Genomic DNA, 27,350 nt, shown 5'->3' on the forward strand with positions numbered 1-27,350 from the left:
TGAAAGAAGAACCATTTTATTGAATGATGGAGCAGAAAAAAGACAGTAATTTTGGAAGGAGGAACGGGAGTGGTAGAGTTATGGATGCTGACAGGTGACTAATGATGTGGCAGGATTAACCTGTCCGGATCCTTCGCACCTGACCGCCAGCTCCTGTTCCATTCTTGCTGGCAGTGCCATAAATAGAAGAGTAGTGCTCTCTTTGAGAAGTGGTTTCCTGATTCTTGCCAGAGGCAGAATAGATGTGGGGAGAGCTGCTGCTTCTCAAGTGGTCTAAGAGCACAAGAGTTCAGGCAGGTCTGAGTGGCTAGTCTCCGTGCTGGGAGATGGTTCATAAACAAGGTGCTAACTGGGACATGTTTAAATAAGAGCTGGGGCAAACCAAAAGGTGAAACAAAAGTAAGGCTTTTCTTACACATGAGGGTCACATTTCTGTATACAGTGGTTAACGAGAGGAGACATCTTAAACACTACTGTTGCATGTCCTGGCGTCCTCAGGCTTCTGTGGAATTAGATTTCAGGGTTTTCGACATCACTTTTTTGAACAAAAGCTCGGGGGAAAATACCCACCTTCCCCTTGCACTGGCCTTCCAACCACTCTTCATTCACTAGAAGATAAAAATTACAGGGAGATGCTTTTTTTTGCTGTGGATAAGTTTATAAACAACATCACACCCCAAGAACCGAACAGTGCCTAAGAGCACCGTTAAGCTCCTCAAATGGGTAAATAGATATGCTGAAAGTCAAAGACGTTGCTAAAGAAGAAGGAACTGAGGGAGCCAGTGGACAGACAGGATGGAGAGCTGCAAAGGCGCAAGTCGGAGGTAGCAACAAAGAATAAGCTGCAGAACTGAGAGAGACTGCAGGTATTTCTGAAACCACGAGAAACAAGCTTATAGAAGGAGTAAATAGAGCAGTAAGGCCTTAGGCAGATAAGAGAGAGCAATCTTGCTTTTATATATATTTTTTTAAAGTAAAAAAATTAATTCCTGGGACCTGAGGACTGACTGGAAATGTGGAAAGGAGATGATGGAAGTAGGTGGAAGCAGAAGTATTTTCTTGGATACTGTGGTGATGGGCACTAGTATGAAACCCTGAATGTCTTCCAGATAAAATCAATAGCAATAGTGAAGTCTCTGACACTCTCCCTTTCTGAGAAAAAAACTGATCTTCAGTGTAAAGGTGCAGCCAATACCAGGCCGAGGCACAAAGGACAATAAGGGGAAGCTTTTCAAAGGCACAAAAGCCTGCTAAGTGCCAAACTTTCACTGCAATTTAGGCACCAAACTGCCCTAAGTTCCTACAGACTGAGTTCTGGGGGGATGGTGACCCTGTATAAAAGACGATGGAACAAACTTAAGGGACAAAGCCAAATATGGTGTGAGCAGAGCCTGGCACCCTTAGAGCTGCAAGCTGTCACTGGTCACATCAGAGAGTACAAGCCCGAGCAATAGAGATGAACGAAAACCAGCAAGTGTCACGATGAGAACAGTAGCTGGGGCAATGGTGCAATGAATGGAGTATTTGAATTTCCAAAAAACGAATGGAAGGAAGAGCCAGCTTTTCCAGGCAAGGGCTCTTAGCTCAGTGAAGAGAAGCAGCAGGATCAGGGCATTAGAGGGCTTGATCCTGTGCAATGCCGGTGCCATTTGGGCATATAAAAACAAGGCAAAAAACCTGAGTGGGACAAGGAGGGAGTGTAGGAAGACAAGACCCTTCATTAATGACAGAGCCTCTGTACAGCCACCAAATTATTCCTGCCTTAGACCAGGCATCAGATCTAAAGGCCGCATATAGCTATAGGCCTCGCATACTGAGGGGTTCACTAAAACCCATCTCTCCTGCCAGGCTCGTTCTCTGCCAAATCCGCCCCTCTTCCAACCTGAGCACTTGAGGCAAGGGAGTGGGCACATCAATTCAGGGCGAAGGGCTGAGCCTAGTTCTTATCATCTGTGCCTGTTGTAGTCTGTTCATAACTGCACTGGAGCATACCAGCCTTGTCCTCCCTGCTGTGCCTCGTGCACAGATTGAAACAGTCAAGGCCAAAGTATCGCTGCCAGCAAGGCCCACTGCACATCCTCACACCCCATAAAGCTTGAACTGTCCTGGAAACACCGTGGACTGGTATTGGGAAGGATCAAAGGTTCATACAAAATTCTACCCGAAACCAATCACTGTCAGAGAACAGTGCAGCGAAAAAGGAAACTGATTAGAAGAGGGCCTGGGGAAATAATTGAATGGCTTTGTTCCAAAGGTGCAGGGTGATAGCAGGGGCTGAAATGGCCACCCTGGTTTTTCCTCTCTATCAAAAAAGAAAACATGTTGAGGAAGTGATTAACAAACTAGCATATCTCAAGCGGGATAGAACTCGAGGCTGACTGAAGTCGGCTGAGCTTGGACGTGTAGTGTGCTTAAAAAAGAAAAGGGCAAAAATCAATGTGGCTGTATTTAATGGGTGTGGGACAGGGCTGCTCTGAGGTGGATTGGAAAGGGAGGTCTGGTAACATCCAATACTGTTAAACCTGGAAATGAGGGTAGAACTGGAGGATCGGTGTGTGGGCTGAACTTCTGCTGGGGATGACTGGACTAAAGCTAAAGCTGGACTAGAGAGAACTAGAAAGGGTCTACACATGGAAGCTAAACCCTCCTTAGCCTGCTGCTTCGTTGGGTTAGTCAATTGGCTGAAAATCCTGCTCACTTCCTGTGCAGCCCATGGGACAGAAGCTGCCCTTACCTTAGCACAGGGGTCAGCAGCCTTTCAGAAGTGGTGTGCCGACTCTTCATTTAGTCACTCTAATTTAAGGTTTTGTGTGCCAGTAATAAATTGTAACGTCTCTTTCTATAAGTCTATAATATATAACTAAACCATTGTTGTATGTAAAGTAAATAAGGCTTTTAAAATGTTTAAGAAGCTTCATTTGAAATGCAGAGCCCCCCCGGATCGGTGGCCAGGACCCAGGCAGTGTGAGTGCTACTGAAAATCAGCTCGCATGCCACAGGTTGCCTACCCCTGCCTTAGCAGGTTTGATCCTCAGGCCTTGTGGATGGTAAGAAAATTTGCAACAGTGTAAACAAATTGATGTAGTTACTGGTGCAATATTTTTCTCTGTATAGGCAAGGCCTAAATGGGGGATCTCTAGAGTAAAGGGAACCAGGGACTCATCTTGCAGGTTTCAGATTAAAAATGCCCATCTCTTGGAGGGGGGGAAGGAAGGAAGGCATCTTTCTTTTCCTCTTCCACACTTTCAACCTTCAGGATTTGAGCATTATCCCCACAGCCCTAAGACCATACCCAACAGCCTCTAACCAAGCTTCTTTCAGCAAGCTTGTATTACTACAAACACCAGCGATGGTAAAGTGTCACACACAATGCTGGCTTTTGCAGCAAAAGGATTACTCTCTGCAGGTGGGAAGGTAGAGAAGCCTGTGCCTCGGCCAAGGGTTCAGAAGCAGCTGGAAATAGGAGAGTCCTACTGGTCTCGCCTACTTGACTCAATATGTGGCTGATCCGACAAAGCACAAAATGCAGGGTGAGACCCAACAGACTGGGGAAGCAGCCGGAGATGTTCTCAACTGACTCATCTGCACTCATCAGAAAGGTGACTTGCTGAAGAGCTACTGCTAGATAAGAGCTGGCTAAATTAACTTGCAAGGATTTTTTTGTCATGGTTTTTTGGAGGAGCTGGATATCCAGGGCACCCACTGAACTCAATGGGAGCTGCTGAAGGTGCTCAGCACCTCTGCAATCGGGCCAGTGCTCCAACCAGCAGCATAAACCTACCTTTGGATAAAACAAGTATCACATCTCCTGCCTGGAACTCCAGGTCCTCAGGCTGGATGGCTTCATAACTGTATCGAGCTACCACGTGATTTGCTTCCAGCTGTTGTGGTGGTGTCTTCTGGGTACCCTCCTCAGCTTGGCCATCTTCTCTTCTGGGTAAATCTTTGTCTCCCTAATACAGGAAACAGCCTGTTGAGATGCCGCTTGGTGTTTCCTTTAACGTGCATGTCTATGTAAGAAAAGCTACTGACTGAATTTCACAGGAGGAGCTAGCAATGCTCTTACACTGTAAGTTTACTTGTGTGTCAGATGAACTGTGTACGTCTTCCTCTATCCAGACAGACCCATTTGGTAGTTCTTGGGCAATGTAATTATCCTATATCTTCGTTATCTACTGTACCTACGGGGGGCGCTTTGGCCCAAAGGCGGGGGGAGGGGAATAGTGTGCATTCTAATGCTTTGTAAAACATGCTGAGGCCCTTGTGTGAAAGGCATCACAGAAGTGCAAGACACTAGGAGTAGGACTTGGGCCCTTCTCCTAGGTTCACTTGTAGCCTGAAGCCTGGCTCCTGCCGTGAGATCAGCCCAGGACTCAAACAGCCAGTGAAGTGGTGGGCATGGCCTGCACTCACCGATCCTCGCCTGGTACAGCTACGTCGAGGGGGCTGAGTTTGTCTCCAAGACAGGAGCAAGAAATCAACAGCTGGCCCACCAGGGAATCCACTCATGCGTAGGGGTCAAACCCACCCAGCCTCCCTGGGGAAAGCAGCTATTGCCAAAGCCCCTGAAGTGTCGTCTGCCCCCCGCCTCCGCAAGGCTGCACTGATGCGACAGGAATGGCTTATGGGGAAACACGAATGGGCCTTGCTTCTGTCCCTCTCTGACGCTCTGCAGTGTGTGCGCTCGGGTAAAATGCCTCTCAGAGCTGTTCCTGCAACTGGCTGAGCGCAGCAGGAGGCCAGGCTGTCCTTTGCAGGACATTTTGATCACTACTGAGATACCTGGATTCAAAGCCAGGCTTCTCTCCACCCTTGCACTCCTATTCAGAGCTAGGTTGTGCCTGCCTTTGTGTTTGGTTACCTAGGTCACCAACAGCTGCAGGGCATACAGGGCTGGGTACCTCAGTAGCTTGACTCATTTCGCTAGAGGACTGGGGTTGTACACAAGGTCAAAGAAAGGACTGTGCAAAACCAAAGGAGAATGAAGTTCTCTTGCTTGGGTCTTGCTGCTCACCTTCCTCGGCACAGGCACCTGCTCCACCATCCTAGGGATAGGGTGAAATCTGGAGTGGAACTGAGTTCTTGGGGAGGCAAGTGGAAGAGGGCTCGGAAGGACCTCCACCACCAGAGAAGTTTAAAGGTAGAGCCTCCTACAAGGGCTCTGGCATTCTCTGGAGGTGCTGTCTTTAAAAAAATAAAAATTCAAACCAGTCTCTGCACATAGCCACTGCTGGGAGTGGGATTGCTGGGGGGCTTGTTCCAGGGAGCTGCCACTTGGCCCCCAGCATACCTTGCAGGCTCATCCCAGCAAGCTTTTTGTTCTTAGACTTTCACACAACCTCTTCCCGCCTAATGGGCTGTCTAGTCCTTGAGAGATGGCCTGTGCTGTGCCAAGTGTGCTGGTCCCCTTTGCATTTGGGACCTAGGCACAGCAGTGGCCTGGGGTGGGGTGTTTCCAGCCTGTGAAAGATGGGAATTGCAGGGTAGGTACAGTGGAGAAAGGGGCTGATCACTCATTTTGAGGGTCTGGCTTCTTCGAGATGCACCTCTGTCCCTGCCTTCCAGTTCCTGGTAGCTGGGGAGGGATGGCATGGGCTTATCATACAGGAGCCCAAATCTGAATAAATTGGGCCCAAATTTAGAGGGGAGCATGAGCTGATACAACTTCCAACTCCCTTCCCCAGTGCACGTTACCCTGGCCCAGAGTTATTCTGATTTAAGTGGACTCTCACTTACGTAATGCCCTGTCATGCACACAGGCTCCCTCTCCACCTCCACACACTCACACCACCGATTCCAAGAGGGTCCATGCCAGGGTAACTGGCCAGGAGGCAGGAATGTACCAGACTGCATCTACTTTAGCAGACACCTTCTGGGTCCCGGGGTGTAAGTTACACCAAAGGGTGCTCCCTCAAACATGCAGGTTCTCAAATTTCATTGCATCATGACCCCCACGCCCAGGCTGCATGTTTGAGGGCCATGGGGAGTTTTACACCACTTTACATAGCACTTTTGAGTTTGGCCCTCAGCTCTGGATTTACCACATTCTCTCTCTTACTGTCCCTCAGACTGAATTACTTTCAAATATCCAGATTCTCAAATAGCGTATTTCTCTCCCAGATTCAGCCAGCAGGAATCCCTGCTGCTGATAAGCTAGGAATGCTGATGCCAGAAGAGCTGTCCACAGTCAGCGAGCATTAGAACCCAGGGTAACTGACCTCTGTGACGTCGCACCACAGTGTCAGGTAATAGTCCTTAGCGTGACTCCATGCTGTCTTCATGCTGTCCTCGCTCAGAGTTACCAGCTGCTCGCTCTCTGCAGGCCGGTACCTGTGCCACAGGGGAAAATTAGCATGAGACCGGAAGCTCTCTGAAGATGAGGATGATGCTGAGACAAGGCAATAGCTCACCTCAGTTTTGTATGCTCTGGTGAGAGCTCCAGTTTCTTGCACACCATGTCCAGGAGTTCGCTGTAGGTGATTCCAAGCCGGACTGGTATTGCTACTGTATACTTGTAATGCACCTTGAGAACATATGGGCTTGAGGTAGCTGATCCTACATCCTGCAGGGGAAAAGTGGGATTGAACATTGCAATCTGCACCACAGAAGCCTTATTGTATAAATACAAGTGGTTGACTCGTTAAAAGACGAAGAGTGAGGCCTGCATAAATCGGGGCTGGCATGGAAACGGAAACCTTTCATCTCTAAGCCACTGGTTCCATTCTGACCCAGGTCACCAGCAATCTGCCAGCTGGGAGTCTTAATAGCTTTTCCAGCAGGTAAGTGTCTATGTCACAAAAGTCATTATCACAGCTAAGGCTTATTGGCAAACATGGTGGCAATTCTAGGAGGGAAGCCAAGCCACACTCGACCACTCTGAAAGCAATTCACTCTGACCAGTCAGGGCACGCTAGTGGAGATGGTTTAAAAGACACTTGCATTGCCCAGGCTGTGCAGGGAGAGGACAGATGATACCTCTCCAAAAGCTACCCCAATCATTAACTTACCAGCACAGTAAAAAGTCAAAGGATGTGCTTGGATGCACTGACAATCTTAGATCCTGCTGTCCAGCTGACCCTCAGCCTGGCTATTACTTTTCAGAGAGGCTAGCAGTCTAGAAAGTGACAAGCTCAAAAGCGCAAACATTCACCCCACGGTACAATAAATGCTTGTGTATATGGACAGTAAGTATTCACCCTTCAGGGGTTCCTCTCCACAAACACACAGGGACATTCATTACCTTTGCAGCTTCTTGCTGCTGTTTTCCAGAAGTACCAGGACCGTGAGCTGAATGGAGAGCAGAGGAAAAAGTAAGTGAATGGACTCTAAGCAGATAACTATTGTCACTCTCCATGCAAATATACACTCAGATTCGTGGCAGACCCCTCACCCCACATCTCGCATTACATCAAACAATGACAGATAAGCACATTAGCTTGTTGCTGCTAAAATGAGTGAAATCATTAAAGTGTCATTGGGTTTTGCCATTAGCACCTCATTGAGATGAATGGAAGCAACCCAAATTTCTATGACTCAGGCCAATAACACTGCATCATCTACACTTGATTTCACATTTTAAAGATTAGTTTTTTGCAACCATAGGGCATAAAGACAGTATTTTTTTTAAACATAAAAGCACAAATTGCTGGGTAACGTAACATAATCTGCACTGTGTGGCTATTCGTGTGGCTGAGTGAGCTCCTTAACCACTGGACGTGCACCTAGAAGAGGAGGTTGGTTCACACTGTAACAGTGGATGAAATGTGTCAGACTTGCTCAGGGTTCAGTTTATAATGGTTTCTCTGGGAGGCTGGGGGCTTGACAAGACACTAAGTTCCAGCACTAATGGTAGCCAAGTTAGTGCAAGTGGCAGAGGTCTGGATTTTTAGAACGGAAGGGAAGTTAGACTCCCCATGTTTAGACTGATAAACTAATGATCATGATGTACAAACGTATGCAGCTCTTGTCTCTCATACCACTTACATTCTCAGCTCAGGGTTTCGGATCTGTGAAGATCTGTTAACGTGTGGACTGGGAGTCAAACCTCCTGGCTTCTGTTCCCAACTCTGCCCCTGCCTTGTTGTGTGACCAAGGGCAAGTCACTGAGGAGTTCCTATAACTCCAGGTGCTCAACACTTTTGCAACTGATCTCTCTGTGCATCTGTTTCCTTCTCTATACACTGCAGATAACTCTTAACGCACAGGGGTAAGGTTAAACTCATGGGAGCAGATCCTCAGCTGGTGCAATTGAAGTCAATGCAACTATGACAGTTTATACCAGCTGAGGATTTGCCCCCGGGTTTGTTAATGCTTTTGACACTGGAAGGCATTAAAGAACAGCCAGTGCACCAGGGTATTCAATATGGTCCCACAGTGCGATTTGTGCTCAGTTTTAAGGATTTTGCTGGGCTATAGAGCCTGCTGGATGTGAAGGTTCCCTGAGCCTTCTGACCCACAGAGGGCTAATTGGTGTGGCTATCAGCTCTGCTAGCATTGCTGAATGTTAGTCTGCTAGTGTCTCTGAAGTACAGATGATTGGAAAAGGAAGTATTTTTTTCTGGGAATTTTTAAACTGCAGACATTTTTAGGTTTTTATGAAAAATTTAACAAATTGTTGGAAAAACTGGTAAATGCTCAAACTAACTCTTATTCGGAAAAAGTGCCATTCTTGGTCTTTTTCTTTTTTCTTTTTCTAAATGAAAACTTTCATCCAGTTCTTTAGTTCCCTCCTTGCTGAAAGTCGTTTTGTTTGGCCTGTGGCCTTTGAAAGCGATTGCTCTGTTCCAAACAGGCCAGCCAACTGCCAGTGTCATGTCCCTGTCCAACACCTGATTATGTTCACAGACAGCTGTGTCTGGCTCTAAAGCAAGTTCAGATGCAGCTGTTTCCACCTGCCACTAGCCACCATCCAATCCAGTGCAAAGTGGCCCCTCTGCTGACAGTCTGAGCAGAGGGCAAGGAGTGACATGGTAGAGGTGGTTCTCCTGCTCAGGATGGAAGCCTCGTTCCAGAGCCTCTGCCTACCCTGCTGCTCCTTGGTTCTGCCTGTTGTGGAGCCATGCAACGCTTCATTCACCCGCACAGCACTGTCCATGATCCAGCTCAGACAAGGGGATTGGTGACTGTTCATTGTCAATGCTTTATAGACGGTTGGCTGTCAATAGCCAGGCTCCTGCAGGCAGTGGCTAATGACCACTTAGCTTAGAAGTAAGCTTAGGTGTTTCCTGCTCATGTTAAGCTTTTTAGTCCCTGGGGTTATGCCACTTCAGGAGTTGCAGCTTCTTCAAAAGGCAGGGGAAATTAAAATTATGCTCAATATCTGAATAGGGTTAAAAGATTTAGAACATAAAACTGGCCATATTCAGTCAGACCAATGGTCCATCTAGCCTGGTGTCCTGTCTTCTGCCAGTGGCCAGTGCCGAATGCTTCAGAAGGAATTAACAAAACAGGCCATTATCAAGTGATCCATCCCCTGTTGTCCACTCCCAGCTTCTGCCAGTCAGAGGTTTAAGGACATCCAGAGGATGGGGTTGCTTCCCTGATCATCTTGGCTAATAGCCATTGATGGACCTAACTTCAATGAACTTAGCTAATTCTTTTTTGAACCCTGTTATACTCTTGGATTTCACAACATTCCTGGGCAAAGAGTTCCACAGGTTGACTGTGTGTTGTGAGATGTGCTACTTCCTTATGTTTGTTGTAAACCTGCTGCCTGTTAATTTCATTGAGTGACCCTAGTTCTTGTGTTATATGAAGGGATAAATAACACTTCCCTGTTCATTTTCTCCACATGATTTTATAGACCTCAATCATATACCCTCTCAGTCATCTCTTTTCTCAGATGATAGTCCTAGTCATCTTTAATCTCTCCTCATATGGAAGCTGTTCCATACCCCTAATTGTTTTTGTTGCCCTTCTTTGTACCTTTTCCAATTCTAACATTTTTTTGAGATAGGGTGACCAGAACTCCACATGATATTCAAGGTGTGGGCATACTATGGATTTATATAGGGGCATTATTTTATGTTCTGTCCTATTATCTATTCCTTTCCTAATGGTTCCTAACACTGTTAGCTTTTTTGGCAGCCACTGCACTTTGAGTGGAGAACACATCTTCATGTTCCCTGAAGACAGGGCCGGCTTTAGGAAGTGCAGGGCCCAATTCGAACATTTTCGGCGGGGCCCTGGCAGGGATGACTTAAAAAAAAAAATGTAAAAAAAAAAAAAAAAAAAAAAGCCTTTCATTTCTTCCATTTATTTACTTTCCATAACTATATAAATAATACAATTATATATTATGTACATTGCATCATATATACTGTTGATTGCTTATTAATGACTGCCATTTCACGTGTGGGACCCTGCCACTCCCTGCGGGTGTGCACATGTGTGGGTCCCTGCTGCCCCCTGCCCCCCTCATTGAAGCAGGTGTGCAGGGTTACTGCCCTGGGAACTGTAGGGCAGCAGTGGACATGGGGCTGGTTGGAGGCAGGGCAGGGGCTGACTGGAGGTAGGGTCTAGCTGCAGGCAGGGCAAGGGGTGCAGGGCTGGCTGGAGACAGGGGGTGTGGGGTGGGCTGGCTTCAGGCAGGGCCACAGGGGAATGCAGCAGGGGTTGGGAGGGCTAGAGACAGAGGAGTGCGGAACTGGCTGGCTTCAGGCAGGGGAGTGCAGCGGGGTTGGCTGGAGACAGGGCAGACGGTTTGGGGCTGGGTGCAGGCAGGGCTGTGTGGGGGGCTGGCTGGCTTTGGGCAGGGTCACAGGGGTGTGTGGCAGGGGGTGGCTGGAGACAGGGCAGGGGGTTTGGCAGGGGCTGGCTGCAGGCGAGGGGGCAGGGCTGGTGCGGGCAGGGCAGGGCAGGGAGTGCAGCAGAGGCAGCTGGAGCCCCGGCCCTTTAAATAACCCCCAAGCCTCCCGCTATCCCAGGGCTCTGCGGGTTATTTAAAGGGCCCGGGGCTCCCCTGCTTCTACCCTGCCCCGGACCTTTTAAATAGCCACGGGAGCCCAGGAGAATACATGGGGGCGGCAGGGCTCCGGTGGCTATTTAAAGGATGGGGTGGCAGAGGCAGCTGGAGCCCCAACCCTTTAAATAGCCCCGGACCCCCCCGCTATCCCAGGGCTTTGGGGGCTATTTAAAGGGCCTGGGAGCTCCAGCCGGGAGAGTGGGGCTGCGGGGCTTGCCGCGCTACGGCTGGGGCTCCAGCCGGGACTGCAGGGCAGCTTGCCGTGCTCCGGCAGGGGCTCCAGCCGGGACCGCAGGGCAGCTTGCCGTGCTCCGGCAGGGACTCCAGCCGGGGCCGCGGGGCTGCAGGGCGGCTTGCCGCGCTCTGGCTGGGGCTCCAGCTGGGAGAGTGGGACTGTGGGGCAGCCGCGCTCCCAGCGGCGCTCTGGTCAGGGGAGCGGGGCCATGGAAGACCCCGGAGCAGACCTCAGCCAGCATAAGTAAAAAAATTTTAAAGGTGCGGGGCCCTCTTAGGTGCGGGGCCCGATTCCCGGGAATCGGCTGAATCGGCCTAAAGCTGGCCCTGACTGAAGACCTCGGCTAAGACCGTGAGTCAATGTAAAAAGTCCCTCTGCAGAGTCCACTGAACATAAGACCATCCATACTGTATCAGACCAAAGGTCCATCTAACCCAGTATCCTGTCTTCTGACAGTGGCCAATGCCAGGTGCTTCAGAGGGAATGAACAGAACAGGTGATCATCAAGTGATCCAACCCCTGTTGCCCATTCCCAGCTTCTGGCAACAGAGGCTAGGGATACCATCTCTTCCCATCCTGGCTAAAAGCCATTGATGGACCCATCCTCCATGAATTTATCAAGCTCTTTTTTGAACCCTGTTATAGTTTTGTCCTTCACCACATCCTCTGGCAAGGAGTTCCATGGGTTGTGCGTTGAAATACTTCCTTTTGTTTGTTTTAAACCTGCTGCCTATTCATTTCATTTGGTGACCCCCCTAGTTCTTGTGTTACGAGAAGGAGTAAATAACACTTCCTTATTTACTTTCTCCACACCCATCATGACTTTATAAATCTCTATCATATCCTCCCTTAGCCATCTCTTTTCAAGCTGAAAAGTCCCAGTCTTATTAGTCTCTCCTTATATGGAAGCTGTTCTATGCCCCTAATCATTTTTGTTGCCTTTTTCTCAACCTTTTCCAATTCCAATATATCTTTTTTGAGATGGGGTGACCACAACTGCACTCGGTATTCAAGGTCTGGGCATACCATGGATTTATATAGAGGCACTATGATATTTTCTCTTATTATCTGTCCCCTTCTTAATGATTCCCAACATTCTGGTTGCTTTTTTGCCTGCTGCTGCACATTGAGTGGTGGTTTCAGAGAACTATCCACAATGACTCCAACATCTCCATCTTGAGTGGTAACAGCTAATTAGACGCCATAATTGTTTATGTATAATTGGGATAATGTTTTCCAGTGGGCATTAGTTTGCATGTATCAACACATTTACATTTGAGCCTGATCATCCAACTGCAGGCAGCCATCCAAAATTGCATCGAATGAGGCTAAAGATGGTAGGTGGATTTTTGCTGTCTAATACATGGGTTCTCAAACTTCATTGCATCACAACCCCCTTCTGAAAACAAAATTACTACATGACTCTAGAAGGGGGACCAAAGCCCGCCCGAGCCCTGCCACCACAGGTGGGGAGGACCTGCAGCCTGAGCCTGCCACCCAGGGCTGAAGCCCTCAGGCTTTGGCTTCAGCTCTGGACGCAGTGGGGCTTGGGCTTCAACTTCAGCCCTGGGCCCCAGCAGCATGTCTAACACCACCCCTGGCACCCCCATTAAAATGGGTCCTGACCCACAGTTTGAGAACCGCTGATCTAATAGAAAAGCCATTCTAACATTAGAACCCCAGATCAGGAGCTTCTAGGGTGCCAACAATGTCTCAGATCTGGTCATTCAGACACAATGCTCCCCACAAGATGGTTCAAAGGGTTTGGAATGAACACGCTCACTCATCCTCTTCTCCCCTCAGCCTCATCCTCCACCAGCCTGGCCAGCTTTAAAAAGTGTTAACCACTGTGTCTTAGCACATCTGAGGGCTTCTGGTCCAGGTCCAACAGGGCTGCCAGCAGCTGACGCCTTGCAGCACACAGCTGCTTTCCACTCTGGGGTCAGAGGACACTATCTTTGGGCTTGTTGAATGGAACAGTTTCACACCTTCATTCAGCAAGTGGAACCCCCTCCTTCTCCTATCAGGCAAATGCTGGAGAATAGTGTGGAACTGGGGACTCCAGCAGCTTGCAGTGATGTCAGCCGCTGCTGCTGCAAACCCAGGTCTTAAACGGCACAGCATTCAGTGACAGAGAATACAGTCTCAGACAGCCCCAGGAAAGGCAGGCAGCAGCCTGCTATGGGATGGTCTTGTGCTGATTTCCCTGCACTGGGAGGTGAGTGAAGTGGGTTTAGTTCTCAGCTCTGCAAGCTTGGACGAGATGCTTAATTTACTCTGTGCCTCAGTTCCTGCTCTGCAGGGTGGGGACAACAGCAACTCCTTTGTCTGACTTGTCTATTGAAATGATAAGTAGGGAGTTTGGGACTATCTGTGCAGCACCTTGCACAATGGACCCCTGATCTCAGTAAGCACCGCTCGGCACTACCACATCACGGATTGTTCTCAGTAACGGTGTCTGAGTGTGCGCACACTGGGAGTGCAGCATTCACCGCAGTCCAGATAGCCCTTAGCCAGGCACACTGAGGATCTTTTCTTCTGAGGGAGTAAAATTAGCCTGACTGTCCATATGAGATGGAATTGAAGGTTCAAGCAGCTTTTCAAACACAGCCCTCGTGCCCCCTGTCCCAGCTGCACTGAACAAGCAGTGGGACTCTCTGAAAGCCTGAGCAGGTTTCAGAGCCCTGGGAGAGAAGCCCACATTTAAAGTTAAAGCAGCAAGACTGGGTCCAACAGTCCCAACTAACCCCTCAAAGGCAGTGAGTATCCACAGTGGGCAGCCTGCAAACCACGAGCATCTTCCTCCCGAACGCGCCCTGCTTGTACCCAGATGCTGTGCCAGATTTGGGCCCTGGCTTTGTACTGTTCCCCACCAGTGAGAGAGGATTTAGGGTGGGGAGGTTTGTACTGTTCCCCGCCAGTGAGACAGGATTTAGGGTGGGAGGTTCTTAAGTGCCCACGTGATTTAGGAGCACACTTTCAAAGTGCTTCTAAGTGACCTGAAGGTTTGTGACCATCCAACCCTCTGTTTTTCTAGTCCATCACCAGTGCTATGCCATATAACACTACAAATGACTGTGTCCCTTGCTCCGGCCTCTCTCGACTGCCCCAACAGCACACAAGGGCCACACAAGAGCTGCAGCTGGCTCGGACGAATTCCCCCAGTGCAGGTACAGCAGAGCAGGGGTGTGCTGGGGGCTGCAGGAAAGAGGGGGCACACCATCAGATAGGGTGAAACTTAACACCGAGTGCTTGTTCCCACCAGCTATGGCTGTCTCAGTGATCCCTGGGTGCGACGGTCACTGACCTGGTGCTGGAGACCTGGGCTTTTCCGGAGCGGTGGAACTGGGTGGGGCAGGGATGTCCAACTCAGCAGGCGATTCCTCCTGTGAAGGATGTGTGTGAGACTATAGTTAGTGCTACTATCGGCCGGGGGCAGCACTGGGGAGCTGGGGTCCTGCTGTCCTGTGTGTGAGATTCCCTGTTAGTCACTGGGCAAAGCTGCTGCATTGGGCTCTGGGGTGATAGGATCTGTGCATCACATCCCTGCTGGGACTCACTGGCCACAGGCATCCTGGAGGAGTGGTTTGGGTAGCCCTAGCTCAGCTCCCCACTGTGTGATAGTGCTGCAGTGCTGGGTGGTACCCTGCAGGGGGCAGTGTGCGTATGGAGGGAACTGCCTGGCAGAGCCTCTACATCACTCAATCCATTCAGGTCCTGCCGGAGAGAGTGGGGTGATGAAAAACTCAGTCTCCCAGCAGCACAGGCAATCCCTGGCTACCACACTATGGAACATGGGATCCGCATCTTCCGAGGTATATGGACATTCATGAAGGTGGGGGTGCCTTGGTCATCCTGATTTGGGGAAGTCCTGGGTGCTCTAGGAGCAATTCATGCAGCCCTAGTGAGCATGCAGGTCTGGAGAGCATGAGGCGGTGGGTGATGGGCACTGGGCGGGTGTTGCAGGCAGGTGCCCCTGCATACAGTAACAGTGACAGCGCTATAGGCTCTGGTGAGCTGCAGTATCATTCTCCTGGTGTGAGACACTACTCTGCTAGGAAACATCTATTCCAAAGGGGCTGCTAGTGCACCAGCCTGGCTTACCCGGACTTGCGGCTGGTTCTGCAGCTCCACGGCCTCAAGGTAGTTATAGGGGACAATCCCTTTCTGTGGGGAGGGGAGACACACAGACAAAAGCAGGAGTGGTTAGGAGGAGACTGCGACAGCGTTACGTATTAACATATGGGTAGAACCACAGGCTGGGAAGGAGCAACTCAACCATGCCCAGCAGTCTGGGGGTCTCCTCTACACCTGTAGCCTGGAAGGGCAGCTGCTGCAGAGTTTAGATTTGTTTCTTGTGGTCTCTTCCAGTTCAGAGAGGTGTCTGAGCAGCCCAAAGCTGAACCTACTGTTCCAGGAGGAGGATGTAAGAACAGGAAGCATTCCCCCCCTTCCCTCCAACCGCACGGTATCTGATCAGATAGCAACCAAGCTGCTCTTAGTGGCCTTTCTCAGACAGCTCGCACTTCTGTGTCATGGAGCTAGTGTGGGCTGACACAGCTTGGAGCTAGTGCCCGAGACTTTGCTTTCATGTGAGGGATCTGGCTGCAGGTGCAACCTCAGGGCTCTTGCACTTCGGGGTGAGGGATGCATCTGAGGCCAAGGCGGGGCTTGCTTGGATGGCCTTTTGAAGGTCATTTAACAACAGATGGGAGGAGGTGCTGAATGAGACCAGCTGTACAGGAAGGAAATGTGGTCAGGCCTTGGAGCTGAGAGCCTGGCATCCCCTTCCTGGCTCTGCCACTCACTTGCTGCTTCATCATGGGCAAGTCCTTTTGTGGCTTCCGCTTCCCCACCTGTAAAACAGGGACCTCCCGGGGTGGCGTGATGGGTACTGTTAAAGTGCATGGGGTGCGCTGTAGAAATGCAGGGCCGAGGGAGCAGCTAGCTGGGATGCAAGGCACAAGCTGTGGATCTCACAGTGAGAAGGTGGGTGGAAATGCCCTGCAGGGTCCAGCCTGAGGTGGGGCTGGGGCAGGGGAGCAAGGCAATCCGTGCTCAGATGCTGGCTGATGGCATTAGAGGATGCCAGGAAACAGCTCCCCCAGGGACCTGTAGCAGGGAAGGATCCTACCAAGCCTAGAAACGCGTCTGTGTTTGCAGCACTTTGCAGGCTGCAACGAGGACCCTAAAGCACATGGGTCAGGCCCCAGGCCCCAGCAGAAAAGCAATGACATACAAAGCAACCGAGCAAACCCCACCCAGCAACTGGGGCCTGGCAATCCCCATAGGGGTCAGTGGGGGCTTTGGCATTGCCTTCAATGGAGCAGGAGCAGGCCCTTAGCAAGTGCCAGCCAGCACTGGCCTGGCAAAGCCCACGTGTGGAATGGGCTCTAAGTACCTTCCCGTTGAACATAACAGTGGCCCAGTTGTCCTTCCCCTTCCTCAGGACAAAGACAATGTTTCCCGGCAGGACCTGCAGCTCATCTGCGGTCTCGGGCGTGAACTCGAACAGCACACGGTGAGGCTCCCCTTCCAGGGCCCTAGATGGGGACACAATGGCTGGATCAGCTGGGAAGAATGCTGCTGCCTTCCTTAGCTTTGTCTTGGATCTTTTGTTCTCCTGGGCCTCTCCCCTCCTCCCTCTGTTTCTAGGGGCTGAGACTGTTGCAATCACTGTCAGAAGGACATCGTCCTCCCTCACCCTATCTGCTCATTTTACCCCATTAGACCAGCAGTGGGAGAACAGACAGCTGAATTTTGGCCCGATAAACCCCTCACCATGGTATCAAAGCACCAAGTACATCATCCCCATATGTACAAAGCACCCTTCATCCAGAAACCTCCAAGCACTTTACAAAGCAGGTAAGTAATAAGTATCATTATCTGGCTCCATTATATAGATGGGGAAACTAAGGCACAGAGTGGCAAAGTGACTAGCCAAAGGTGACTCAGGAGGTCAGTAGTAGGGCTGGGAAGAGAGCCCAGGACTTCTGGCTCCCGGTTTAATGCCCTGTATTGCCTCCCATAAGCAAACTAAGAGCTGACTGCACAGTGTCCTCCAGGCGCTGATGTAAGAGGCAGCAGGAATCCTTAACTCTGGGAGCCCAGGGGCTGTCTGAGGGCAGTAATGAAACTGAGTGTTTGATTTGTAGAGAGAGTGCCTGGGAACTGGAGCCGGTGAAGGAATAAATATGGCCACCCCACAAGCCTTTTCTCTGAATACAGCCAGGCTCCTGTTTCCCTGCTTAAGCCCCTTGTCACTTAGCCTTTTATCTATGGCAGTTTTCAATGTGTGGCCTTTCACTAGAGGGAGCAGCGGTGTTTTCTCAAGGTGAGAGTACAAACACTGTGGCTAAGGAGAGATGAGGGAGGCTGGGCTGGGAAATGGCCACGGAAGAGCAATCCGCCTCTCTAGTATCAGAGCAAAACATGCGGTAGGACTCCTGGAGACCCTGAGGGCCTGTCAGTGTCCTGTGCTCTTCTGCAGCGTGCCTTCACGCTGCCTGGGGATAGCTCAGGTTAGGAGAACAGGAAACCCCTCTGCTGCTTCAGCACGATTGGTACGTAAAGCGGCTGGGGGAGCTCAGCTATAAAGAGTAAAGAGCAGCTGGCCACAGCTAGGGTGACCAGATGTCCTGATTTTACAGGGACAGTCCCAATTTCTGGATCTTTTTCTTATATAGGCTCCTATTGCCCCCCACCCCCTGTCCTGATTTTTCACACTTGCTGTCTGGTCACCCTAGCCGCAGCGCTCTGGTAAAGAGCATGTGGTTTTCCATGGCACTTCAGGGAATCATAGGTTGAGTCCCTCTGAATGCAGAACTGCACATGATTGCCACTAAATTAGAATGGAAGTTGCTAGGTTGGACAAACAGAAACATGGTGTTTGTGCTGTTGCAATGAGGTTAGTGTCTGATGCCATCTCTCATCCTCCCCCCACACGCAGTCTCCTCACTCCTTCCATCGCTCACTCAGACTGCATCCCCAGAGCACACGAGGCAGTAGATAGGGAGCTGAACCTATCTGGCACTACAGCTGTAAGTTACCGACTCCTGTTAGGGGTGGCATAGTTCTGAATGCGGCCAGCACCAGAACTGGAGGAAATCCAGTATCCAATATAGTGCGAGTGTGCATGTGAGGTGGCTAGTCTGGGAGCTGTAACTGCACAGAGCTCTGTACTGGGACAGGTGCTACACACATTACTACTATTCTGCTTTTCTATAGGACCAGTCATCTGAGCCTTATGCAGCACCTTGCATACACTGATGCCTCCCCCAACCTCCCGACTTTGTTTAACTCACCGGAGGATTTCTGGTGTCTTTGGTCTGGGTGGGGGGCCACACGTCTGTAAACAAACAAACAGAACCTAAACAATCCTGCTGGTTTCATCTCTCTGCAAAAGGAATCCCTCCAGGCTCCTAACACATCTCTTGCCCTTCTCAGGATGTTTCCTTTCTCCTGCTCTAGACCAGCAGTTTAATACTGGCAGTGGTACAATCTCTGTTCCCTTCTCAGTGCAGCCCAACCCTTTATTTGCCCCCAGGACCATTGCTGTGCTTTGGGCAGCCAACTCGGAAGATGTTCATAATGTCACTTTGGCTTATTCCCCTAAGGGTCTGTCTACACTGCAATTAGACACCTGCGGCTGGCCTGTGCCAGCTGGCCAGGGCTAAGGGGCTGTTTAATTGCAGTGTAGATGCTCAGGTTGCAGCCTGAGCTCTGGGACCCTCTCACCTTGCATGGTTCTAGTGCCCTGCTCCAGCTGAGCCCAAACATCTACGCTGCAATTAAGCAGCCCCTTAGCCCAAGCCCCGTGAGCCCAAGGCAGCTGGCATGGGCCAGCCATGGGCGTCTAACTGCAGCTTAGACCGACCCTAGAGACCACAATTTAAGCCAGAGCCCATTCAGCCACTTCATTGTTTGTTCCAAAATGCAGCACCATGCACTCGCCTGCTCATGAATTTCAGCTGTCATCGTGGTGCTTTGCTTTGCTAGGCCCTTCTGCACCACTACACTATCTCCTCTAGTCTTAATTCAAATCATTTTGGATCCTTAGCTAATTTTGCCACCTCTTCCAAGAGCTTGCTACATTAAACATGGTGATACTACTGAACGGTAGGGAAACACGCTCTCAGCCTCTTACCAAAGTGGAAACGGCCCACTTATTCCTGCAATGAAGCTGTTTCAGTTCACAAGAGAACATACACCTGCTGGCCCTGTGGTTACCTCACTTCCTTGATAATCTTTCAAGGAACTTTAATGAAAGCCTTCTGGTGGCTCAAGAGTCTGAACAGGTGGAATGGCCTCAGAAGCAGCAAATGACAGCTGAAGGCCCAGTGGGGAGGTGTGTTTGTCAGGAAACTGAGGCTGACAGGAGGGAAAGAGAAGGAGGGAAAATAACAGCTGAACCAGCCAGGTCTTGTTGGATTTCCTGCAAGTTGTTGAAAATCAACTACACGCACAGGGTGTGTGGATGCTACAATCAGGTGTGACTGCCGCATGTGTGGACATAACCAAACTAGCACTGATCTAGTTAGCTTGCATCACAATGGAAGTGAAGCCACAGCAGCATGGGTTAGATAGTGCCACCCAGGATGCTGGGTATGGGCTGGAGCAGCTAGCCCAGGCTGTCGCCTGTGCCTTCACTGCTGCTGCTGTTTGAGCTAACGAGGTCAAATCTAGCTGCTGTGTCATCTGTGATTACAGTGCAGACATGTGCACACGTTCTCTCATTGGCAGCACTTGCTGTATTGTGCTAAGCATGTTACGACGCACCCAATGCTGCCTCACCTGCGGCTGAAGCGGAGCAAACCCTGAAAAACTATCCTTGTCGACGACAGACGCCACGACCTGCAGACAGAGAGGGGAAAGGTCATTACTTGGTTCTTCCTGGCTTTCCTCAGCTCCCACTCCCTCTCCTGCTTCTTTGCTCCCACGCTTTTGCTTGCTACTCACTGTAATCTAACCTTCCCATGGCCCTGACTCTCCGGCTTTGGAAAATCCCTGCTAACTGCTCCAATTCCCAGGTATTCCTGACCCAACCGCCATAGGGGCTGCTGTTAGAACATAAGAACGGCTGTACCGGGTCAGACCAATGGTCCATCTAGCCCAGTATCCTGTCTACCGACAGTGGCCAATGCAGGTGCCCCAGAGGGAGTGAACCTAACAGGCAATGATCAAGTGATCTCTCTCCTGCCATCTAGCTCCACCCTCTGACAAACAGGCTGTTCCCTAGTGGTTCTAACACCCAGCCCCAGTTCAAGAGCAGCCGTATCTTCGGGCTAAACACTTTTCACTGCGCTACAGGGCACCTGAGCCTGCCCTCTCCCGGCAGTGAGCTCTGAGCCTTGCCCCTGGAGCACTGAAAGAGACACTGTTGGCTTAAAATTCAGCTATATTTGTAGCCTGAGCTTCTCAAAGCAGCTGGAGAGAGCTAGGTTCCCAGCTCCCTTTCAGTGTGATTTTGGTATTTAACTCCCTTTGGCTATTTTGAAAATCCTGGCCTTGGAAACCAGACGCCTTTACGTGCATTACTGACAGCCCCAGGAGCATTGGAGCTGCTGCTGGTTTATTTTCTGACTCAGGCAGTGGCAAGGGAATTGGCCATTCGCTTCCCAGTTCTCACGCAGTAGGTCAGTGCTGCGCTGTTTGACTCTCACACACTGAAGGGGGCCTGAAAACATGGTGTCACACAGGCCCATTTTCTTGTTTTTACTCATGCAGCTTCCAAATTTTAAAATGGATTTCTACTGATTTCCCTCCCCCTACAAGTGGCTGAGTCCCTCAGGGCAGGGACGTCCCAATTCCCTGTTCTCCTCTGTGCTGCCAAGACTCAGCCAATAATAAATAAGTGGTGATCCCAAGGGAAAGGCCAGCAAATTGGCTCCTCTGACCCACAGCCTGACTTGAGAAAACAGCATGTTCATTCCTCCCCCTTGGATGAATTTCCTACCGTAGCTTTTCCCAGGTAATCCTTCTTCTCCAGCTGAGCCACTTGCTTTTCATTTGGCCTAAACAGCTTCCCCAGAGGAATCACCACCGGCTCAAAGAGTCTATGCTTCTGCAGCACACAGAAATCACAGTGCCTTTCAGGGATACGTGGGAAGAACACAGCTTGCTCCAGCATTGCCTGTCTTCTGTCTTTCTGTTTAACTCTCTCCATGTAAACTCTACCCAATTGCCCCTTTGTGTCAACCCCAGCTCCCTCAACCTCACTCAATCCAGCCGCCCTCTCCCCACAATCCCCGCTCAATCCAACCACTCCCTCCCCACAGCCCCCACTCAACCCAGCCACCCCCTCCGCACAACCTCCACTCAATCCAACTGTCCCCCAGCCCATAAATGCACTCAATCCAGCCACCTCCTCCCCACAATCCCATTCAATCCAGTCACCCCCTGCCCACAACCCCACTCAATCCAACTGTCCCCCAGCCCATAACCACACTCAATCCAGCCACCTCCTCCCCACAATCCCCGCTCAATCCAACTGTCCCCCAGCCCACAACCCCACTCAATCCAACCACCCCCTGCCCACAACCCCCACTCAATCCAGCCACCCCCTCCCCACAACCCCATTCAATCCAGTCACCCCCTGCCCACAACCCCACTCAATCCAACTGTCCCCCAGCCCATAACCACACTCAATCCAGCCACCTCCTCCCCACAATCCCCACTCAATCCAACTGTCCCCCAGCCCACAACCCCATTCAATCCAGCCATCCCCTGCCCACAACCCCATTTAATCCAGTCACCCCCTGCCCACAACCCCACTCAATCCAACTATCCACCAGCCCATAACCACACTCAATCCAGCCACCTCCTCCCCACAATCCCCACTCAATCCAACTGTCCCCCAGCCCACAACCCCACTCAATCCAGCCACCCCCTGCCCACAACCCCATTCAATCCAGTCACCCCCTGCCCACAACCCCACTCAGTCCAACTGTCCCCCAGCCCATAACCACACTCAATCCAGCCACCTTCTCCCCACAATCCCCGCTCAATCCAACTGTCCCCCTGCCCACAACCCCACTCAGTCCAACTGTCCCCCAGCCCATAACCTCACTCAATCCCGCCGCCCTCTCCCCACAATCCCCGCTCAATCCAACCACTCTCTCCCCACAGCCCCCACTCAACCCAGCCACCCCCTCCGCACAACCCCCACTCAATCCAACTGTCCTCCAGCCCACAACCCCACTCAATCCAACCACCCCTTGCCCACAACCCCCACTCAATCCAGCCACTCCTTCACCACAATCCCCACTCGATCCAACTGCCCCCTCCCCGCAACCCTACTCAATCCAACCACCCCATGACTCAGTCCTTCCGAACAAACCCCATTCAGCCCAAACACTCCCTTGCTTCAAACCCCACTCCCCACAAAAAAAGCCCACTTAGTCCAATCGTCCCCTCACAAGCCTCACTCGCCTGCAAATCCCATCATCTACCCTGAAACACACATTTCTCAGCTTTTTCTGTTGCTCTTGTAAAGTCTCTGATCAAGGACAGTTTCTCACCTTCCTGGAATTCAGAGCTTCTCTCATCCCTATGGGTCCCTAGCTTTTCAGTGTGAGCCTAGATAGGAAAAGACCCACTGAGCAATCCCTAGTGTTATTCTTTACCAAGATGGCTTCCATCGCCCTGTCAATCTTGTTGTGCCGGGGCTCAGTCTTCATGCTTATCGCCAGCGTCAGATGCTCTTCAGCTTTTCTCCAGTCCTCCAGCTTGGCATACAGCAGGGCTATGTTATACAACACCTGCAAGGTCGACAGGGAGCAGAGAATGGGCAATCTCCACTCACCCACTCCCACTGCAGAGCAGTGGCCTATGCCAGAGGGGAGAAGGCAGACCCGCGATGGCCCACATTACTGCATACGGCACCAGCTGCCTGAGGACGCTGCTGAGGGGTTTGCTTGTCTTTGTATCCCAGAGGAGGATCCAGAAAGCTTCTCTGAAGGCAATGAGGTGATGTGTGTGTTTGAGGGGGACGGAGAGGACTTGCTTCCCTTTGTAACGATTCTGCTTCCTGCTTGTAACCTTCCTAACAATGCTCATGCACTTTCCCAAGGGCCATATGACTTGCCCTCACCAGGGCCAACTCATCTCCCTTTTCAGGGAGATTTGGATACAAAGAGAAGCTAGTTTTACATCTCTAAAGTTACCGGTCCTAGTGAACAGCCTTCAGTAATCAACCCTCTACGTCCCTACGCTCTGCAAGCCAAATCCTGGCTTTGTCCAGCTCTGTGAGGCAGAACCTGCCCAGCTGCAAACTCCTGCTTCGAATCCTCATGGAATTTGAATCCTCAAGGGAGTCTAGGGAAGACGCCCCTTTCCTCCAGGGGCAGTGTCTCTCTGCTGCCTAATTGCCTGAGGATAATCAGTAGGGCCCTACCAAATTCACAGTCCATTTTGGTCAATTTCACAGTCACAAGATTTTAAAAATCATAAATTTCACAGTTTCAGATATTTAAATCTGAAATTTCATGGTATTGTAACCGTGGGGGGGTCCCAACCCAAAACCAAGCCATGGGGAGTGGGGTGGTCAGAAGGCTATTGTGGGGGGTCACAGTATTGCCACCCCTACTTCTGTGCTGCTGCCTTCAGAGCTGAGAGGCTGGAGGGAAGCTGTTGGTCAGGCGCCCAGCTGTGAAGGCAGCCCCACTGCCAGCAGCAGCACAGAAGTAAAGGAGGCAACACCATCCCATGCGACCCTCACTTCTACGCTGCTGCTGGCGGCAGTTCTGCCTTCAGAGCTGGGCTTTCAGCCAGCAGCCGCCACTCTCCAGCTGCCCAACTCTCTCAGCGCCGGTCTTCCCTACAATAGTCAGATTTCATGAGGGAGATCAGATTTCACAGTCCATGATGCATTTTTCACAGCCATGAACTTGGTAGGGCCCTAATAATCAGGATAGAGAGGATGATGTCTTAGGGAAAGCAGTGCTGCCCCGATCTCCCCCCATGGTGGTGGTAGCAGTGAGGCTCCTCCCTGACTGACTGCCAGAGAAGAGCCCAGGCTGCAGACAGATCCTCAGCTTCTCACTCAAGAGCTGAGTCCCTGGGAGGGAGTTTGGCCCTAAGCCAGCCCTCACTGGTTATCATGAGGTGATCTCAGTCTTTTTTTAACTTAGGGAACCATCATTATCATGCACAAAGGATTGTGGGAGTTTCATCATAGGGGTGGAATTGGTGTTGCTGGGTGAGGTGGGGCTTGTGAAACAGGTGCACGTGCTAGGGGTCATACCAGCTCTGGGATTTTGCTGCTTTATCAGCCGCTGTGCTGACTGCAGGGCCGGGGCTTCCCTTTAGGCGACCTAGGCGGTCGCCTAGGGCACCAGGATTCGGGAGGGCGGCAGGCTGCTCCGGTGGACCTCCTGCAGGCGTGCCTGCGGAGGGTCCGCTGGTCCCGCGGCTCCGATGGAGCCTCCGCAGGCATGCCTGCGGCAGGTCCACCCGAGCCACGGGACCAGCTTGGGGTGGCGAAATGGCTAGAGCCAGCCTTGCGCCTAGGGTGCCAAAAACCCTGGCGCCGCTCCTGGCTGACTCTGTCCCCCCTGGTGACCCACTTCTCTGTTGCACCCACTGGCTGAGTGGCACTGGGTTAGCAACCCCATTCCTTCACCTCCTCTGGGCTTCCCGGCTGCCCTCGCTTGTCTCAAACACTCCCAGCTCCTGCACGCGCCTCACCTCACAAGCAAACAGCCTGAATGGCAGCCCCAGGATCTTGTAGTCTATCAGCAGGTTCCCTCGTAGCAGGGCCAACACCTCTTTAAAATCCTCAATGGCCAATTTGTAGCTGTCGAGCAAAGAAAGGTGATAATCCATCAGGGCAGGGCTCTGTGCTAGTCTGGCTGCCTGCCATCCTTCAAGCCACACAGAGTCCAGCTCTAGCCCTGAGTTGCTCTAAGATGACCCCTGCCAGCCTGTAGAATACTAATAGCCTTTTACCATTACTCGAGTCCTGGGGCCGTTTAGAGTCATTCTCATGAGATATGGCTGCCTCAAGGGTCTCAGATGTCAGAATCTCTTGGCGTGAGTGCATTCCCCCTGCTCCTGGCCCATCACAGTTTGCCAGCCCTAGCAGGCTGAGGTCTGCGCCTCTCATCTCCATCCAGATTTTTTTCAAAGCTATGATAGGTGTTAATAGTATAGTCATTGCACTAGGTGCTGCATAATGTGAGACACAGGCTGCGCCCTGAAGGTTTTAGTTGTGTCTCCCCCATTGTCTTTGACTTCTTTTGGGGGGGGGGTCTTTAAAGACACCTGGGATCTCATGCCTGTTATCAACCCACTAGTCCTCTGTCTCTAAGCAAGAGAAAATGTTTACCTTGGGAGGTGTACCCCAGCCCCATTTACTCACCTTTGGCATCACAACAGGACTGACTTGCCAAATGACTGTTCTCAGCCAGTTGGAAACCAGGAAATAGCTCTGCCTAGCAGCAGCATGAACCCCTCAATTCTGGAGAGTGCACCCAGCACTTACTTCTCTCTCCTGTAAAACACTGTCCCACGCTGGAAATAGGCCACGGCTAAGTGCTTGTCACGGTCAATGCTCCTGGCAAACGCCTGCGGAGAGCAGAAGGTGGTTCATACGGGGTACAGACAGACTGGCGGAGAGCGGCAGAGAGAGACCCGGCCCTTGAGTGCGAGGCTACAGATCAGGGAGGAGTCCTAGAGCGATGCAGAGCAATGGAACCTGCTGTGGAGAGACACTTGCCCTGGGCTGGCGTGAGGCATGAGGGCAGAGCCACCAGGAAAGGGGCTAAATGTGGGGTGAATAAGAAAGGGAAACATGGAGAGAAGCAAGACAAGGGAGGGGTTGCCTCCTTCCCCACAGCCTGTCCCTCTGTTACATGCCTGCTGTATTTCTCCTGACCAGTGTTTCTGATGCCCCAAATGGAGACCAGAGCTGGTCAGGAAATTGTCAGGAAAGGCCTCTTAGGTCCATGGTAGAATTTCTGGACCCCCCCAGAGCTCCCCAGTATAGGCAATAGCCGGGTGCTTAGGGCACTCGCTGGGAACCTGGACAGCTAGGTTCAAGTCCCTGCTCTGAATCAGGAAAACCATTTCCTGCCTGGATCTTGCTGGGACCATGCACTAGCTGAATTTCAGTAGGGCAGAAGGAATGAACTGGGCGAACTGATGCAATGTAGTTGTCTCCCTGTGTCTTTCTAACCCATTGCTTTATCCCTCCACTCGGGGAATGCTCCATATGGCCTACATTGGGGTGTCAACCTCCCCTCCTCCTTCCCCTGCACTGCACCCAGTCTGGCCAGTTTGCCAGCCACCCCCTTGGATTTGTGCCCTTCTGCATGTCAGGCTACAGATCAAGCCAGGTGTTGGACCTGCTTGTCTGCAAGTCATCCTATCGGCCAGTCTACACTCCACGTTTCAGCGGGTCTGTCAGCCTGTCTGTACATCAGTCAGACTGGCCTGTGAAAAGGGGCCAGTAACAGGAGTGACTCACCTGCTCTGCCTCAGCCAGATTCCCCAGGATCAGGTGGATGCAGCCGATGTTAAAGCAGAGTTTGGAAGGGGGGTTCTGCACTGAAGTGAAAGCATCCAGCGCAGCTGTCCAGTCCTTGCGGTCTGTAGCACACACTCCTTCGTTCCACAGTCGGATGGTCTCAGCCAGAGACATGGTGTAGCAGCGGCCTGCAGTGGAGTAAACACGGCCTCCCCTTGCTTCAGCCCTTCTTTGCTCTTTACAGTCACGCGGCCACTCTGCACTTCTCCTGCTTATACTTCTGTGTTTCCTCTGGCCCTGGAGCCAGCAGTGTCGCAAACCAATCAGGAAGTGTCCCCACTGGTAGTTGCTGACACAGCCCTGCTGTGATAGGGAAGTAGAGCAGATGCTGGCCAAGGTGAATTATTTTTCTTAACACATTCTTGACGTGTCACTCTAAATCCTCGCCCACTGGTGCCCCCTCACTTCTTTAGACTTTGCTTTCCAGGGATCTTCATCTGAAGTCATGTGGGCCGGTCAGCTGGATGTTTGTGACTGGGGGATTGTGCTTGTCATGGTGAGTTTATCAGTGAGTCAGAGCACTGACAATGCATCCTGGAGTAATTAGAGCATCAGGACTGCTCAATGTAGTGCCAGGATCTCCCTTGAAAAGTAGCCTGCAATGTCCCCACCTCTTTCCCAGAGCA

At 51.2% G+C, this 27,350-nt stretch overlaps 1 protein-coding gene across 2 annotated transcripts; it reads right to left on the reverse strand.

Moving 5' to 3' along the window:
* Positions 1-27,176, reverse strand: NCF2 (neutrophil cytosolic factor 2). 2 transcript variants are annotated; one of them, XM_050963595.1, is made up of 15 exons: positions 26,665-27,174; positions 25,681-25,763; positions 24,885-24,993; positions 22,823-22,957; positions 21,154-21,261; positions 19,992-20,051; positions 18,503-18,546; positions 16,600-16,741; positions 15,303-15,365; positions 14,506-14,584; positions 7,241-7,287; positions 6,411-6,562; positions 6,219-6,330; positions 3,782-3,953; positions 1-608 (listed from the first exon to the last, which is right to left on the reverse strand). In XM_050963595.1, exons 1-15 carry the CDS (start codon positions 26,836-26,838, stop codon positions 511-513), a joined length of 1,578 nt encoding a protein of 525 aa, XP_050819552.1. In that variant the 5' UTR covers positions 26,839-27,174; the 3' UTR covers positions 1-510. The 2 variants fall into 2 exon arrangements, with proteins under 2 accessions (XP_050819552.1, XP_050819553.1); XM_050963596.1 differs by lacking the exon at positions 21,154-21,261 and having other exon boundaries at positions 26,665-27,176.
* Between the last annotated feature and the right edge of the window lie 174 nt (positions 27,177-27,350).

This window comes from Gopherus flavomarginatus, chromosome 7 (genome assembly GCF_025201925.1).
Source record: "Gopherus flavomarginatus isolate rGopFla2 chromosome 7, rGopFla2.mat.asm, whole genome shotgun sequence".
NCBI lineage: Eukaryota > Metazoa > Chordata > Testudines > Testudinidae > Gopherus > Gopherus flavomarginatus.